General features: G+C 44.4%; 1 protein-coding gene across 3 annotated transcripts in view; it reads right to left on the bottom strand.

Moving 5' to 3' along the window:
* The window catches only part of DIS3L2 (DIS3 like 3'-5' exoribonuclease 2), a 288,983-nt gene that overhangs the window by 231,143 nt on the left and 41,182 nt on the right, over nucleotides 1–16,658 (bottom strand). For all 3 annotated transcript variants that reach the window (XM_030576508.1, XM_030576510.1, XM_030576511.1), the window contains 2 exons: nucleotides 15,083–15,136; nucleotides 10,812–10,913 (listed from right to left, as the gene is read on the bottom strand). In XM_030576508.1, the coding sequence (XP_030432368.1) occupies nucleotides 10,812–10,913; nucleotides 15,083–15,136 (156 nt within the window). The remainder of the gene's footprint in view (nucleotides 1–10,811; nucleotides 10,914–15,082; nucleotides 15,137–16,658) is intronic.

Raw genomic sequence — 16,658 nt, 5'->3', positions numbered from 1 at the left:
GTGTCAGATCCTGCAGAAATGATGAGCTACATGCCACTCACGGGAGGTGCCCCTGCAACAACCCCACCCGTTGCTTCCCTCCTCCCCCAACCTTCCTGGGCTACCGTGGCAGTGTCCCCCTCATTTGTGTCATGAAGTTATAAAGAATGCAGGAATAACAAACAGTGACTTGTTAGTGAGATAAAATGAGGAGGAGGCAGCCTCCCGGTGCTATGACAGTCCAGGCAGGACATTAAGCGGTGCGGAGCAGAGGAGCCCAGCATGCCGCTGCTATGATAGTCCAGGCAGTACAGAATCTTTTCTTTATACAGGAAAGGGAGGGGGCTGATGGAGCTCAGCCCCCAGTTGCTATGATGAGGACAGTTACCAGCCGTTCTGTCCCATCTACTGGGAATGACCTGGAATCATTCCTATTTTTACCCAGGCGCCCCTGAGGCCAGCCAGGGGTATTCAGCAGTTATCAAGCACGGGCTGATGGTGACGACGGATAGCAGTCATATTGTACCATCTGCCAAAGGGGAGGGGAGAAGAGCGGATACTGCTCTTCACTGCTGCAGCATCGCGTCTACCACCAGCATTCAGTAGACATAGGGTGACATTGAAAAAAGTCAAGAAACGATTTCTTTCCCTTTTCTTTCACATGGTGGGGAGAGGGAGTAAATTGACGAGCTATACCCTGAACCACGCTGGACAATGAGTTTGAACCTACAGGCATTGGGAGCTCAGCCAAGAATGCAAATACTTTTCGGAGACTGCTGGGGACTGTGGGATAGCTGGAGTCCTCAGTACCCCCTCCCTCCCTCCCTCCATGAGCGTCCATTTGAGTCTGGTTTCCCGTTACGCTTGTCACGCAGCACTGCGTAGCCTGTAGATTTTTTTTTTCAAACACCTTGGCATTTCGTCTTCTGTAACGGAGCTCTGATAGAACAGATTTGTTTCCCCATACAGTGATCAGATTCAGTATCTCCCGTACAGTCCATGCTGGAGCTCTTTTTGGATTTGGGATTGCATTGCCACTCATGCTGATCAGAGCTCCACACTGGGCAAACAGGAAATGAAAATCAAAATTTCGCAGGGCTTTTCCTGTTTACCTGGCCACTGCATCCGAGTTGAGATTGCTGTCCAGAGCGGTCACAGTGGTGCACTGTGGGATACTGCCCGGAGGCCAATACCGTCAATTTGCGGCCACACTAACCCTAATCCGATATGGTAATACCGATTTTAGCGCTACTCCTCTCATCCGGGAGGAGTACAGAAACCGATTTAAAGAGTCCTTTATATCGATATAAAGGGCCTCGCAGTGTGGACGGTTACAGCGTTAAATCGGTTTAATGCTGCTAAAATCGGTTTAAACGTGTAGTGTAGACCAGGCCGAGGATAGAAGGGGTTATGGTTTTTAGTGCTAGGGCCACTTCAGTGCCAGAATGCTGGAATACGTCCACTCCTGTCAGACAAACAGACCCACGCTACCCACAAAGCAGTAATTCTCAACCTTTGGTCCACGGAGTCCTTTCTACAAGATCACTATTATGAGTCTATCCTGGTGCAGGAAAGATTGGACCACCCCTTCTTCAGTCCTCCATGAGAGGGAATGATAGTGGTAAAAGGGTCTCCTTTTGAAAGGCCTGCTGAATTTCAATATTGCTTGGACTGTTTGTTTTAAATGCCTTTGCGCTGAGCAGACTCGGATATCTGCAACATATGATAGCCAATGATATGCATACGTAAAATGTATCCCTGCCATTACTCCTGACTGAGCATAATGGGGCAACTCTGTGACAGTAATATGTCCTATACTAGATACTGTTTTCAAAATACAGTAGAACCTCAGAGTTACGAACAGCTGGGGAATGGAGGTTGGTTGTAACTCTGAAATGTTTGTAACGCTGAACAAAACATGGTTGTTCTTTCAAACATTTACAACTGAACATTGACTGAACACAGCTTTGAAACTTTACTATGCAGATGAAAAAGGCTGCTTTCCCTTTATTTTTGTAGAATTTAAAATACAACATAGTACTGTATTTACTTTTTGTTTTTGTGTCCGCTATTGCCTGATTGTGTACTCCCGGTTCCAAATGAGGTGTGCGCTTGACTGGTTAGTTCATAACTCTGAGGTTCTACTGAAAGGCCCTAAAATGTTATCGATACAGACAGATAAGTGAGTGAGGTAATATCTTTTATTACCTCACCAACCTTCTCTCGCTAATATCCCGGGACTGATACGGAGGGCAATTCATGGCGGAGTTGTCATGCAACATACACTACATGATAAACTACTATTCTGTAAGCACTATGAATTGCAAAGAACTCAAGCCCCAAATAATAACAAGTGATTAATGTGTTATTTTCTACCAACAAAATAAGTCTCCCATGGAAAAAAACATGAAAGTCTGAATTAAACAAATACTATAAAATGATAGAGGATGAAGTGGAAATACTACACAACAATTAAGGATGAGCTGGAAGAGCAGGATCCAGGTTGCAAGGGAAGATTACATGATGTGTGTCCCTTCTTATATTATTACCCTGCTTTCCTCTTCTCAATGCGTTGGAAAATATTGCTATAATAATTACATGAACATTTTGCACCATTCAGGTTATTCTGCTACAAGATGTATAATTATATAGGACTGGAATTCTGAGGATGGGTGTAAGCATGGTTACATGTTAAGTATCTGAAGAAATACGGTCTGTGAGTCAAATTACTTTCTTTTTAAGAGCCCAATCATTTGAAAGTTACCATAGTTCCTTAGTTATATTACACTCCCAAGCCACTAGCCAAGAGGTTGTGTGAAGAATCTCTGAAATATAGCATCGACACAGCCACTGCAAACTCCCTTAGCTCTGTTTTGGCAGGAGGCCATAGGCTGCATTCTTCAAAAATGTAAGCCAGTAATCTTCCGGGCCTAAAGGTCAATTTCCCATTTCAGTGGTGTCAGGTCAAGCTTATTGACTTTAGCTTGCAACTGACAGTAAGCAAAGATATACAAGATCAGGAAAGGAAGGAGTCTGCCCCTGATAGTGGGAACTCACACGGTGAAGACAGAGCAGGAAGTAGCTCTTGGACCACACAAAGCTCTCAGAGGATATAAATGTGTTCAGCACTCCTCTCACTCTGCTTAAGACCGGGCAGAGCGAGCAGCTCACCAAATGCTACCCAACGTGTACACTGGGAGGGAAGGAATGTTGAGAAGTCCAAGCCCCCAAAATCTCCCCATTCCCACCATGAAGCGAGAAAGTGAAGGGATGGGGAAAGAAGAAAAGAATAATTTCCTTCCCAACTGCCAAGGAGCTATTTCATAAAGCATGGTCACACCTCTTTAGAATCCCAGCTCCTTATTCCGATACTACTCTATTATGTTTTCACCAGGACGACTCAATCTCACGATATCACATCACAACTATTTGGGGCTCTGCTCTCAATAGAGTTTCAAGGTTGAAGACCCATGTCATTAACGCTGTCAGCTCTTCAGGCAAATATACTAATTTACAAGATCAAAACCCTTTGTTATGCAAGCCATACCCCCCACACCTCCCCAATTCATTTATTCTCCCTAACCTGCACTGGAGCTCTGAGTGCTCCAAACCTAGCATTTAGGATGCCGCAGTATAGTAGGACCCAGGCACAGAGGATCATCATGAAGATGGAAAATCTGCGGTAGGGAACCACCTGCTTTGGGAAAAGCAAGTTCTCACTCCCAGGACTGTGTCCAGGCTTTTTGGGAATGCAGAAGGCACAAACACATCAGACTGGTATACTAACAACCAAATCCCTTGTGGCAAAAAGGATACCAACAAAACAACCAAGAAATCCAGTCTTCAGATAGTCAAGCACACAAGTGAGTTGGGAGTAGTAAAAAATAAAAACCATCAACATGCAAAAGGTCTACCAAACCACAATGTGTATATTCTTTAAATGTACACTGAGGGTATGTCTACACTACAATTAATACCTGGTGGTTGGCCAGGGCCAGCTGACTCAGGCTAAGGGGCTGTTTAATTGTGGTATAGAGAGGCTGGTTTCATTGAGCGCAGCAATGTCAACCCTAAACCTGGACAGTTCTCTTGAAACAAGTTCTGGGTAAGGTCAGCCATCCTCAGAGCCAAGACTATCGGGGGTTAGCTTTACCATTAGCAACTCTATTGCCTCCAAGCTTGAAAGTTTACCTAAAGGCATAAGTGAAACCGGACAGTTGCCACTGAAACGTAAGTGGTATGTTACTATCAGCAGTGCTTATGCTCTTATCATGACAAATGTTGACGATGAGAAAGAAAAGTTCTATAATGACTTACACAAACTCATTGTGTCTATATCTGCATCAGACAAACTGATTATCACACGGGGGACTTTAATGCAAGGATTGGAAGTAATGTAGTAATCTGGCAGCCTGCCTTCGGACAGCAAGGGACTGGGAAAGAGACGAGCAATGGAACTCTGCTACTTAATGAGTGCGTCAAGCAGCACTTAGCAATCACGAATACCTTTTTCCACCTGCCCGACAAAAAGAAAATATCACAGATGCAGCAAGATCCAAACAATGGCATATTATGGACTACATCATCGGCCAGATCTACAGGATGTACAAATCACTGAAGCCGTGCACGGAGCAGAATGCTGGACAGATCACCCTAAAGTCTGCTCCAAACTGTTTTTAGTAATTCAACCAGTGCCTTGCAAAGCACCACCTAAACCAATCAGGCAGTCTCAGCATAAAGTACTACAAGATGAAGCTACATGAGTGCAGCTCTGTAATAACATCATGGCAGTTTTGTCTGACTCCACTGGCTTGACGACTAGTGCTAATTTAAACAGCGAGTGGGCAACTTTTCACGACATGGTATATCAAGCTTCTCTCACCACCATGGGTACAGCAAAATGACTATCAAGACTGGTTTGACAAGAATGATCCAGAAATTCAACAACTACTTGTTAAAAACATGAGATGCACTGTCAAATTCTTGTATCCCATGTTCCTGTAGGCACAGTTATAAACATACAAGAATCTGTGTTATGCCATCAAATAAAAAAGACATGCAGGATCAATGGTGGAATGCCAAGGCAGATGAAAACCAGACCTATGCCAACTGTCAAGAGACGAAAAACTTCTATGCCGCTTTGAAAGATGTATATGGTCCTGCACATAACACAACAGTGCCTCTGAAGAGTGCAGACAGCCTAACACTGATCACTGACAAAAGAGAAATCTTTCAGAGGTGGTGACAGCATTTCAGTGACCTTTTGAACACACCACCCAACACCACAGAAGAAGCAATCAGAAGACTAGTGGAACAGCCAACATGCAATGACAACATGGACACAGCCCCACCTCTTGAAGTCAGCACTGCTATCAGTGCCATGAAGAACGGCAGGGTTCCTAGATCTGATGAGATTCCTGCAGAAATATTCAAGTATGGAGGTGAGATTCTGCTTAGGCAACTGCATGGACTATTCTTCAATATATGGAGTACTGAAATCATACCGCAAGACTTCAAAGACAAGATCGTTGGCACTATACACAAGAGGAAGGTGAAAAGTCCAATTGTGGTAATGACTGCAGTATCTCGTTACTCTCCATCGCCAGAAAGGTTCTGACTAGAGTATTCTTTCATCGTCTGCTATGCAACACCACTAATTGCGTACTACTGGAGATTTTATGAACAGCAGACATGAAATCTATAGCCTGTCAGATGCAGCAGAAATGCAGAGAACAGCAACAGGACCTTGACACCATCCTGATTGGCCTGGATAAAATATTTGATACAGTCAGCAGACCTGGGCTTTAGCAATATTACATAAGTTTGGTTGTCCAGAAAAATTCACCAACATTCTGAGGCTATTTCACGGTGGAATGATTGGCCGAATCCGCATAGGCAGTGTTCGGTTTGACCCATTTCCTACCAATGGTATTAAGCAGGGCTGCATAATTGGTGCACTCTTGTTAAATCTCTTCTATGCAGCAATGCTCAATGTAGCTACAAGAGACCTGAATGCCGGTACCAGGATACGTTTCCGATCCTCTGGAAAATTATTTAAGCTGAATAGGCTGCGATCATTCATGAATGTCTTTGAGGCAATTGTTCATAAGCTCAGGTATGCTCTAGGGGCACATATTCTAAAAGATATAAAAATTGATTACAGACAGATTTGCAGAAAGGTATGGGCTGACAATCACCCTGAAAAAGATAGGTCATGTATCAACCAGCGCCAGGAAAATTCTACACAAAAGTAAAAGTCATTATCAGAAACGCACAGCCAAACGATGTTACAGATGTCTGCTATCTTAGTAGTATATTGTGGAATGATGTCTCTGTAGACAAGTTGCTGACAAGTCATATCAACAAAGCTAGGTCATCATTTGGCAGAGTATCAGGCAGAGTCTGTCGGCAACACAGTATTAAGCTTGAAACCAAGTCTGTAAAATAACTGTGCTCTCCAACTTGCTGTATGGGTGAAAAACCTGAACTTGCTACAGGCATCACATTAAGCTTCTAGATAAGTTCCACTTATGACATCTGTGTGCCATGCTCTGCATCACATGGCAGGATAAAGTTACAATGATGAGGTTCTGGAATGCAGTCACTCTCCAGGGCTTGAAGCCAGGCTTATCACATCACAGTTACACTGGGCTGGTCATTTGTTAAGGATGGAATGCCAAGGCAGTTGCTGCATGGTGGAAATGAAAGTGGACAACTGCATACAAGGCAGCCAGAAGAAACACTTCAAGGCCACACCAATGCATAACTCAAAACACTGCAACGTTGATGTTGACAGCTGGGAGTCAGTAAGAGGTAGGTCACGCTGGCAAGCAGTAGGTAACAATGGGGCTACCCAGTTCAAGATTAGCTGGTAAGCAGCCGGCAGTAATGGGGTTACCCAGTTCAAGATTAACTGGCAAGAAGTAGGCGACATTGGGGTTACCCGGTTCAAGATTAACCACAGTATAGATCTTAATGCACAGAGGCTGGGTCATAAATAGCGGCATACTCAGCAGACACAGACTTTAACCCCTTCCTCCACCTCGAGCTACCTGTGTACTTCATGAGGAAAAGACTGGCACTCACACTGCGGTCTTTTCAGCCATAACTGTACACACAAGAGGTAAAACTGTCATCAGCATCATCTTCGATCAGGAAGGATAGTAACAGCAAGTCAAGTTTATAATTACTTGGCAAAATGAACCGTAATAAATCCCAACACAACCCTGTGGCACTGTTCCCAAAAAACTAATGCAAACAAGCTTTCATAGCAACGAACTCCAAGAAACTTGGGAGTTAGGCATGATGCCCTCACTGACTAAGTTGCTGATAGCAAGAAACCGACCGGGACATAGTGCAGCACAGGAGTGGATTTAGAGTTAGTGGGGCCCTGTGCATAGCTTCATTTATGGGGGCCACCTTGGAACCCAGCCAAGAAAAAGAAAGCCAGACTCCTGTCCACCCCAGGCGCAGGTCCAGACCTAGGTGCAGGCCGCGGGAGCAACAGACAGGACCATAGGCGTGGGAACTAGGGGTGCGGGCAGGGCTGCTGACAGAAATGCCAGGCCCCTGGGCAAGGTGGGGGGCCGGCACCGGGGGCCCTGGTAGAGGCAGGGCCTCAGGAGGAAGGGGTGGGACAGGGGGCTAGCCTCCTCCAACCAGCCCTTCAGCGCTGCCCGGGCCACGCCACCCAGAGCTCCAGCGGTAATTTAAAGGGCCCATGGTTCCAGCTGCTGCCGGGAGCCCCAGGCCTTTTTAAATCGCTGAGCCCTGGGGCATCTGCCCCTTCTTCTCACACACACTCCGTCAGCAGACCTCAGTGCGGGAGGGGGCTGCAGCACTCCCACATTTTATGCAGGGCTCCACTGCCGACCCTCACCAATTATGTTAAAACATATTGTTAGGAGCACAGAACTGCCCTGGCTCCTGGGGAGACATGGAGGGGCCTGAGCCCAGCCACAGAGGCTGAAGTGCAGCCGCAGTTGCTAAGGGGGATCGTAGCCGCCTGCTTTGCAAGCACCCAGGGGCCAGGAGAGATCAGTGCATGGAGGCAGGTCTCTGCCCACTTCTCCAGGCCAGCCAGTGCAGGGCCACTGGGGCGCCCAAAGCTGTCCTCAGCCATGAAGATCTTGGTGTCTCCTGTCTCCTTCTCCAGCCCCACAGTGGCTCCAAACGTGTGCTGCCTCCAGGGCACCTGGGGTCCTGGCTACACCCTGTGCCCAGGGCTCTTGGGGCAGCAGCGGAGCCCAACCAGCTGGCCCAGAGAAGCAGGCAGAAACCTGAGGGTGGGGGGGCATGGCTCCATTGACGGCCACCTGAGCGCCCCGCTGCCTCCATGCGCTGATCTCTGCTCGCCTCTCCTGGACACTGGGTCCTTGCAACACAGGTGGCTGCAATTCCCCCTCAGCTCCTGCACTGCAGCCCACATGGCCGGGCTCAGGCCCCTCCCTGTCTCCCCAGGAGCCCAGGCGGTTCTGTGCTCCTAACAATATGTTTTAACGTAAGTGGTGCAGGGCAGCAGCCAGAACCCCAGGCATGGCGTGGCAGCGGAACCCCACATAAAACGTGGGGGTGCTGCAGAACCCTCCACACTCCTAGTTCCCATGCATATGTTTTGGGGCCCCCTTTTGCTGGCCTCGGCACAGTATGTTTCAAAGTAAATCCGCTCCTGGTGCATCACCTGCGTGGTTTAACACACTCCTGTAGGTTTGAGTACTTCATTTAGCAATGTTAAATTCACTGCGGAAGAGTCAGACTCTTGTACTGGGAAGATCTAAAGCCTTCTGGGTTACCTGCTTGCAGCCTCACCCGCGCTTCTTGCCAGTTTTCCCGCTTTCAGTGTTTTGCCTGCAGTGGGAAGAATATGCTGAACCCATCTTCTTTTAGACTTGCTAACACGTTTACTTGTATTTAGTGATCCAAGCACTACTGGAGCAAACACGGCTCCACTGAATGCTGCTCTTCTCTCCTTTAAATGGCTACTGAATAAAGCTTGCCTCACCCTAGTAACTATTTGATTTTCAAAGGAGATAAGTCATCCATAAGAGCAAGCATCTCTTCCACATTTATATACGCACAGGAGTATATTTGCAGCATGTTGGTTCCTATTTAACGCTATGGCAGCACAATCACCCTTTGTGTAATGTAATTTCACCGGTACACTGTGCAATAAGCACGTAAGCCTTTTGCTCAGAGTCCTTTTACAATTATCTAGAAAGAAAAGTCAAACGTTCCATGCAGTCATTCTCCCTCTACAAGAGGGGACATCAAGAGGTTCAGCGAATAGCCAATGGAAGATCTTGTAAATGGAAATCTCAAACTTTTCCCCACGAGTCTGCTTCAAACAAACACTGGGCTAACGAGCAAGCAAGAAGCACTAACCTGACTGGCTCAGATTGTTCAGACAAACTGGTCCTTCGCCTCACTGAACAGGCAGGCTTATGACTTTTGTCCTAGCTAGGACTCATCAATTAAAGAGACAGAGGGGTAGCCATGTTAGTCTAGATCTGTAAAAGCAGCATCCAATGAAGTGGGTATTCACCCACGAAAGCTCATGCTCCAAAACGTCTGTTAGTCTATTAGGTGCCACAGGACTCTTTGCTACAATTAAAGAGAGAATGCATTCTTCACATTCCCGAAAGGAATTCAAAAGCCAGGCGTGGTCCACACTATGCTGTTAAACCGATTTTAACAGCGTTAAATCAATTTAATGCTGCACCTGTCCACACTACACTGTTCTTTATATCGATTTAATGGGCTCTTTAAATCGATTTCTGTACTCCTACAAAACGAGGAGTAACGCTAAAATCGATATTACTATACCAATTTAGGGTTAGTGTGGACGCAAATCAACATTATTGGCCTCATTCTTTTACAAAAGCTACCCACAGTGCACCGCTCCAGAAATCGACGCTAGCCTCGGACCACGGACGCACACCACTGAATTAATGTGCCTAGTGTGGACGCGCACAATCGACTTTATAATATCTGTTTTATAAAATCGGTTTAAGCTAATTCGAATTTATCCTGTAGTGTAGACGTACCCCCAGACATTTATGTCTGGAGAAGAAGTTGCAGCACTTCTGTCGTGTTCAAATGTAAGAGCATAACCACATGTGCTAGCTTCACCTTAGTCTCCCAGCAAATGGAGAACTGAAGTAAGGATTTCCCTGTGCAAAGCTGCCAACAGATTTACTAGCAAAAAACCAAATAATCCAGCCACTTGATATGACACCCTGGACATTGACAGGTTGAATAAAAAAAATCCTTTTAAAAGGAGTGAAATTCTACAGGAGATGGAGACAGAAGTGATAAACATGCTTGTATTGCTCAAGTTATTTCACACATTCTTCATTTGTGCAAGACCTGAATGGTCATGAGATTTGGAGTTGGGACAAGACGAGCCCTCCAGATCTCAGGCCCCACAATCTGCTGGGTGCTATCGGTTAATTAAGAATTGCAAATAGTATGCTTTAAATATACACATACTGTCAACTGCGCTCAAATAGCCAATCAAAACCATTCAATGCCATAAACATGAAGCCAACTAAAAAGGTCTCATTCATATTCTGGGTTCGTGTGGTGGGCAGAATACCAACCTCCTGAGGTAGTGACAGATAGGGCATGCACGCCAAAGAGGTGTGGCTTAGTGTTGTAAGTGTTGCTTTAAAATGATAAAACTTTTAATCTGCTAAAACATTAGTCACAATTTAGCTAAGAGATTTGTGGACAGTTCTCTATAAGTATACAGCATACGCCATACATGAATAAGATCAGCGAAGATTAGCATAGGCTCTTTCTGTGCAAACCATAGAAATGAACATTTGACTGACCTTCCATTGCTCCTTGGGAAGCATTTTCACCACCACAATGTCACCATTTAAGGCTCTGTTGCGAGCAACCACCCCATCAATAAAGATATCACGAATCCCATCCTATGGAAAGGGGAAAAAAATATGAAATATCAAAGCACAAAATACTAAGCTATATTTACTGCAGAAGTTTAAAAATACTCTAGTGACAAAAAACAACAGCACACACCCCCTAGGGAGATGGAGATATACATTTAAACGTTACGTGACACAGCAACAAGTCTGTTGTAACTGCAGCCAACAGCAGTCTGTTCTGCCCCCTGCAATCCAGAACCCCACCTTCTAAAAGAGATGACCTTGGTTTCTGTAGCCCCACCTCACATACCAATTGCAGCTACTCCACACAGCAGGGTTATCTGTCCAGGCCACACTTGACACTCGGCTCACAATCGAGACTTGGTTTGGGGGGGTTTCCCCACCTGGGGTCAAGGAGGATCAGGTTTAATCACAGAGGTTTGTAGGCTTTTTAGGGAGTGGAGGTTTCACTTTCACACCTCTTTTGGTCAAGTTAAATCTAACACTTCCATTTTTACTCCCCTGTACTTCGGCAAGCTGACAAGGGTGACCAGATGTCCCAGATGTTTGGGTCTTTTTCTTATTTAGGCTCTTATTACTCCCCACCCCCGTCCCGATTTTTCACACTTGCTGTCTGGTCACCCTAAAGCTGACAATTGTGTGCGGCTGGTTGCAGAATACCATGAACCTGCAAAACCCTAGTGTTAACCCGGGTATGTTAACATGTTTTTCTATTATGGAGCCTTATCGCCTTTTCTTAGTTTTAAGGCGTAAGATGACTGTGGGTTTCTTTTGTTTATAACTTTTTTTTCAAGAATACAACAAAAAGCCAGCCTTAAGGGAACTAAAATCTGAAACACGCTGGGGTTTTAATGCGGTTCCTCAAATACATGCTCACAATTCTCTAACATCTGATAAGAGCTAATCTGCAGCATTACCATTATACCTAGTCTTCAGGAAAAACAGTAAACCTATCTAATAAGGCCTCGTAGATTTCTCAGGTTAACATCACATAAGTATTCTGTTCTGCCTAGATAGCAAAATAACAAGAGGTAGAACACTGTTGTCATGTGAAACTGAGGCCATCCTCCAGCCGAGCAAATTACTCTTAGAAAGAAAAGCAGCAGCAGCTCAACAGCTGTGTCAAAGCTGCCTCCCATGACAAGATGCAGAAAAATTGCAAAGCCTGTTGGACCAACATAATTCATATTGGAAACTTTTCTTTTCAAAAGGCCAGATTTTTACACATGGCCCCACATCTCTTCTCCCACTCCCCTGTCCCTGAACGAGATCTACCACATATATACAAAGGAAAATTCAAAGACTCGTTTTAAGAAAAATGCCTTTTTTTTTAAACCGAGCAGTACAATTCCATTGTAAAGCTGGCTTGTTGCAGGGCAGGAGGTGGTCGGAATGTGGGTTAATTTGTTTGCGCCATACATTTTTTTGCAAAAAAAAAAAAATAATAAAAGTAGTTTCTCCATCTGCCAACAGCAGCTCTGGACGCACTACACCAGCCAGCTGAAGCTATGCTGCTAGACTAAGCAAGAAGGGATTTTCTTTTTTTGATTTGCAGCCAATAGCTTTCATTTTAAACAATTTATTCCTATATACAGATTTTTAACACCAGTTATTTCAAAGCCTGCTAGAGCAGCGGTAATTAAAAACTGGCCATAAAGCTTTCTAAAGAAACATGTCATAAAAATGCAACATTTGCTTACTTAGCGCTTCAGCACTGTGGCCCATAGAGTTAACTCTCACGCTCCCAAGTGTCTGGGATTTCCCATTTTTTGTCTCCTTCCCCCCACACCAATTCTTAACACACCAAACAGTCAGCTTTTTGCATTACTAATGTAATTATAATGGGCTTGAACTGCAACATAGTTCTGGGGCAACTTGAAAGGCCTTCATTTCTAGTGAGGTGTTTACGTTGTCTTCATCGCTGCAACATCAGAGCACATTACAGCTTGTAAGAGGATCGGATTCTCTGCAGTCACCTCCCATTCAGCAATATGTTTTATTACTATATAGCCTTCACTGAACAACAGTAGCAGCCTTTTACATTTCTGTCTGACAGCAGGGAGATTTGTGGTCACTCTAATCTCTTCCGGAAACGAGTTCTACAGTCATGGGCCAGCTGCCAAGAAAGCTCCGTCTCTCACGTTCAAGTGTCTCGCTCTTCAAGATGACAATTCCACCGTTCGAAAGCTCCCTGCTACTGAAAGCGGTCAAGACTGCAGCCTGGGAGGCAGGGGTCGAGTAGCTTGGGTCCATCCCATGGAAGGCTTTGACGATAAAGCTTTTACCTTGACGCGGCATTCAACAGTAAGACAATGTACAGAGCCACAGTCTGGATCAACATGCTCGTAGGGACTTGTGGCATTAAAGTGCCCTGCTGCTGCACTTGAACCCAAACGAGCATACGGCTGGCAGAATAAAGCCAAGAGGGGACAAACGCAGGGGGTCCCGGTAGCCAAGTTCGAGCCTGACAGAATAGGGTGCAATGCCTGGGCCAGCTGCAGGAGAGAGATGAAGACTTTTCACAACTGTAGCTATTTCAGTATCTGGCAACAATGGGAAATCTATCAGGATGCTAAGACTGCAAGCCATCCTTGTATCCTTGATGGAGGGTTATGCTAATGGCGAGTTCCCCAAAGGTAACCCTCTCCTTACAATGACTATTTCCACCTGGCCCAGACAGATCATCCCCCAGGAGCTGACTCTTCCTATCACTGGGCAATGGTGCTGTTTGCGTGATTTAACCCAGGAAGAAAAGAGAGTGAAGGCAGAAACGTAACCCTTAAGTAACATTCCAGTGCCTGTGTATTCCAGAACCCAAAACTGTGAGTGATCTGCTTTACCATGAGGTACTAGCTAAGCACTCATGAGAGTAAGGGTAGAGCTCTTTGCTTGTATGCACAGTTGGACTTAATGTCTAGCTAGTGTTTTGTGGTTTAATAGGGTTGGTTTAACCGTCCACACTTACCTCATTCAAGAAAGCAAGCAGAGAGGAGCACAGAACATTTCCCATTTACACACCAGGACTGTCAGTGCCAGTTTCAGGAAGCACTGGAGACCGCTATTATGCGTTTCCTCCCCAGTGACTCTCAAGAATCTTCCCCTTTGCATCAGCACAAATAATACAAGTGCTGCTCTACGGAAAGAGGCTTAAAGATCATTTTCTATGACTGACCGACCACAGAAGTTAAACACTAATCTCTGGACTTTCAATCCTGATGCCAAAAGAATTATGCCCCAAAAGTAGGAACATTATTAAACACAACCAACAATTCAGTGTCTGAGCAAGGCACTTTTTCTCCTCTACCTCCAAACAAACCCTAATCTCAATATGAAACACCCTGTCACATTAGGAGCAAAACTTTAATCAAGTCACTACAAAATAACTGTCCTCAACCACACCAGCAGAAAGGTAACTTTGCCTAAAGGAGGCCCTTCAAATCACAAAAGTCCTTCCATTGAATAAACAACCGATGTAAAGAAATGGTCCCAGGTGATAGCAATGAACCTCAAGCCAAGCTATACACCAGTAGTTTTCGACCTGTGATCCACAGACCCCTTGGGTCTGCAGACTATGTCTAAGGGGTGAGTGAAAAGTTGTCATTACCGTAGAACAGTGATTTACAACTCTTGGTCCCCAGAGCCCTGGGGATCCACAAACCATGTCTAAGATTTCCAAAAGGTTCTATTAAAAAAATTGTTAGGGGTCCACAAATGAAAAAAGCTTGAACCTCACTGCTATACACAGCTTGCGCAAAAGTGGGTACATTAGAAGGAACCACGCATGGTAGTTTTGGACCAACTTTACAAATTAGCTCATGCAGCAGATCAAAAATGGAGAGCATATTTGTTCAGGAAAGATTAATTTAAATCAGTGGGGAAAAATCTATGAATTCTTTGTAATCATAGACCAAGGGTTTACAATTATACTGATTAGTGGTCCTCAAACCTGGGCTCAGCTGGCGTCTTTGGGTTAGAAACAAGTGTCCCCACTTTCATCAGAAGTTCAGAGACATTAAGTAGCACTTTGCGGTGTTGAAAACAGGTTTTTTTCACACTATGTACATACTTAAGGTTTCTTTTAATGTATACTAACTGGTGCATCTTGTTACACAAATCAAAGTGACATTTCGTACACAGTACAACTACTATCTTCATACACATTCATTAAAGAAGGGAGAATTATAAATTATACTTACTGGAGATGGGATGAAGGCTTCATGGTATTTCTTAGGATTTATTCTCAAGGGTCCCTTAATAAAAAAAAACCAAAATCAAGATGATGTCTGGAACATTAGTTTTATGTAGTATTAGTTAAACTGGATGACTATGAATAACATATTTACTTTGTATCAGAGGGTAGCCGTGTTAGTCTGGATCTGTAAAAGCAGCAAAGATTCTTTGCTATATTTACTTTGAAATATGATAGATATATCTGAATTTCCATTACAAATCTTAAATTTTGAGATTAGTACCTGTGTGTTGGAACCATTTCAGTCCAAAACTAAGTACATACATCCACCCAGACGCACCCCTTCCTCCACTCTCCACCTGCCAAACAGCATGAGGCCGGGCTCTCAGATGTCATTCTGTCACACATTACACTATAAACCAGAACACTCCAAAAAAGGCTTTTCAGAATTAGACACTGATATCAATTTTTATTGAGCACTGAAACGACATTCTTCTTTTATTATTCCTAATTTTAAGATTCCCAGGATATCTCAATTGTAGTGAAAATTCACAGCTCTGTTATATAAGGTTTTCCAATATGACATGGGAATGTTGTACTAAACTTGGTTACTTTATATGTGTTTGCACCAAGAATCTTTATTGTTTGTATTGCAGCAATGCCTAGGAGCCACAGTCATGGACCCCAGGCACTGTATAAACACCAAAGAGGATGAACCCTAAGTTACCTATTAAAGCAGGGCAAGCTATACTAAAACCACGGAAACTGCAATATAAATGCACAAAAACACAAATTCTGACCTAGGGTGAATGACAGATACTATGGCAGCCTGCGTGCTTAGCTTCAATGGAATTCTCTTACGGAAATATTGGGAAGGGAAGAGAGGCCGGGGTGAAGACTGACTCAGCAGTATATGCTCTTCAGGCAAAATGTGTTATGAGTTAAGTAAACAAGTAGTGAGTTCAGGTCAGACATTCAGCATTTCCTTGTTTTCCAGTTTGGTGCTGCAACCAAGATCAAATCCATCTGGAGTGTTTTTAAATATAGATGCATAAAATGTTACTCATTCCAATAGCAGATACGCTAGTGCGCCACCTTTTCCCATCTGCTGTTACATATCCCCCATTAAAACCAAATAAATGATGGTTCAATGAGTTCCTTATAAAGACCTTTGCTGATGCTGTTCCTTAAGCAGCCAAGAAACTAGGCCTGCTTTCTTCCTTAGCCCCCTCCTCCTCAACAGCCACAATGCTTGTTCAGAAAGAACAAATATAACAGAACAGCCCCTGGTTTTGATGATGATGATGTTTTTTGCTCTTCTTTTTTTTGGGGGGGGCGAAATTGATTTTGCTTTAAAAAGTTATATCGTATATTTTGGGGACACAGCTTTGGGGGTGGATAGGGAAGGAAGGAGAAAGGTTTCTTCCAGCACTGGCTCCTGCCAGAGGGCCAGAATCTTACTGGACTCCAGCTGCGCTTTTGGACTGTTCACTAACATGGACAGTAATAACAACTCTGTAGTAAGAAAAGTTTAAAAGGTGAATTGAAAGGATTATCCAAACACAAGCAGTTGAGATCCAACA

The sequence above is a fragment of the Gopherus evgoodei genome, chromosome 9 (genome assembly GCF_007399415.2).
Source record: "Gopherus evgoodei ecotype Sinaloan lineage chromosome 9, rGopEvg1_v1.p, whole genome shotgun sequence".
In the NCBI taxonomy this organism is placed as follows: Eukaryota; Metazoa; Chordata; order Testudines; family Testudinidae; genus Gopherus; species Gopherus evgoodei.
The sequence above is the reverse complement of the archived record's forward strand: the minus strand, read 5'-3'. Positions and strand labels throughout refer to the sequence as shown.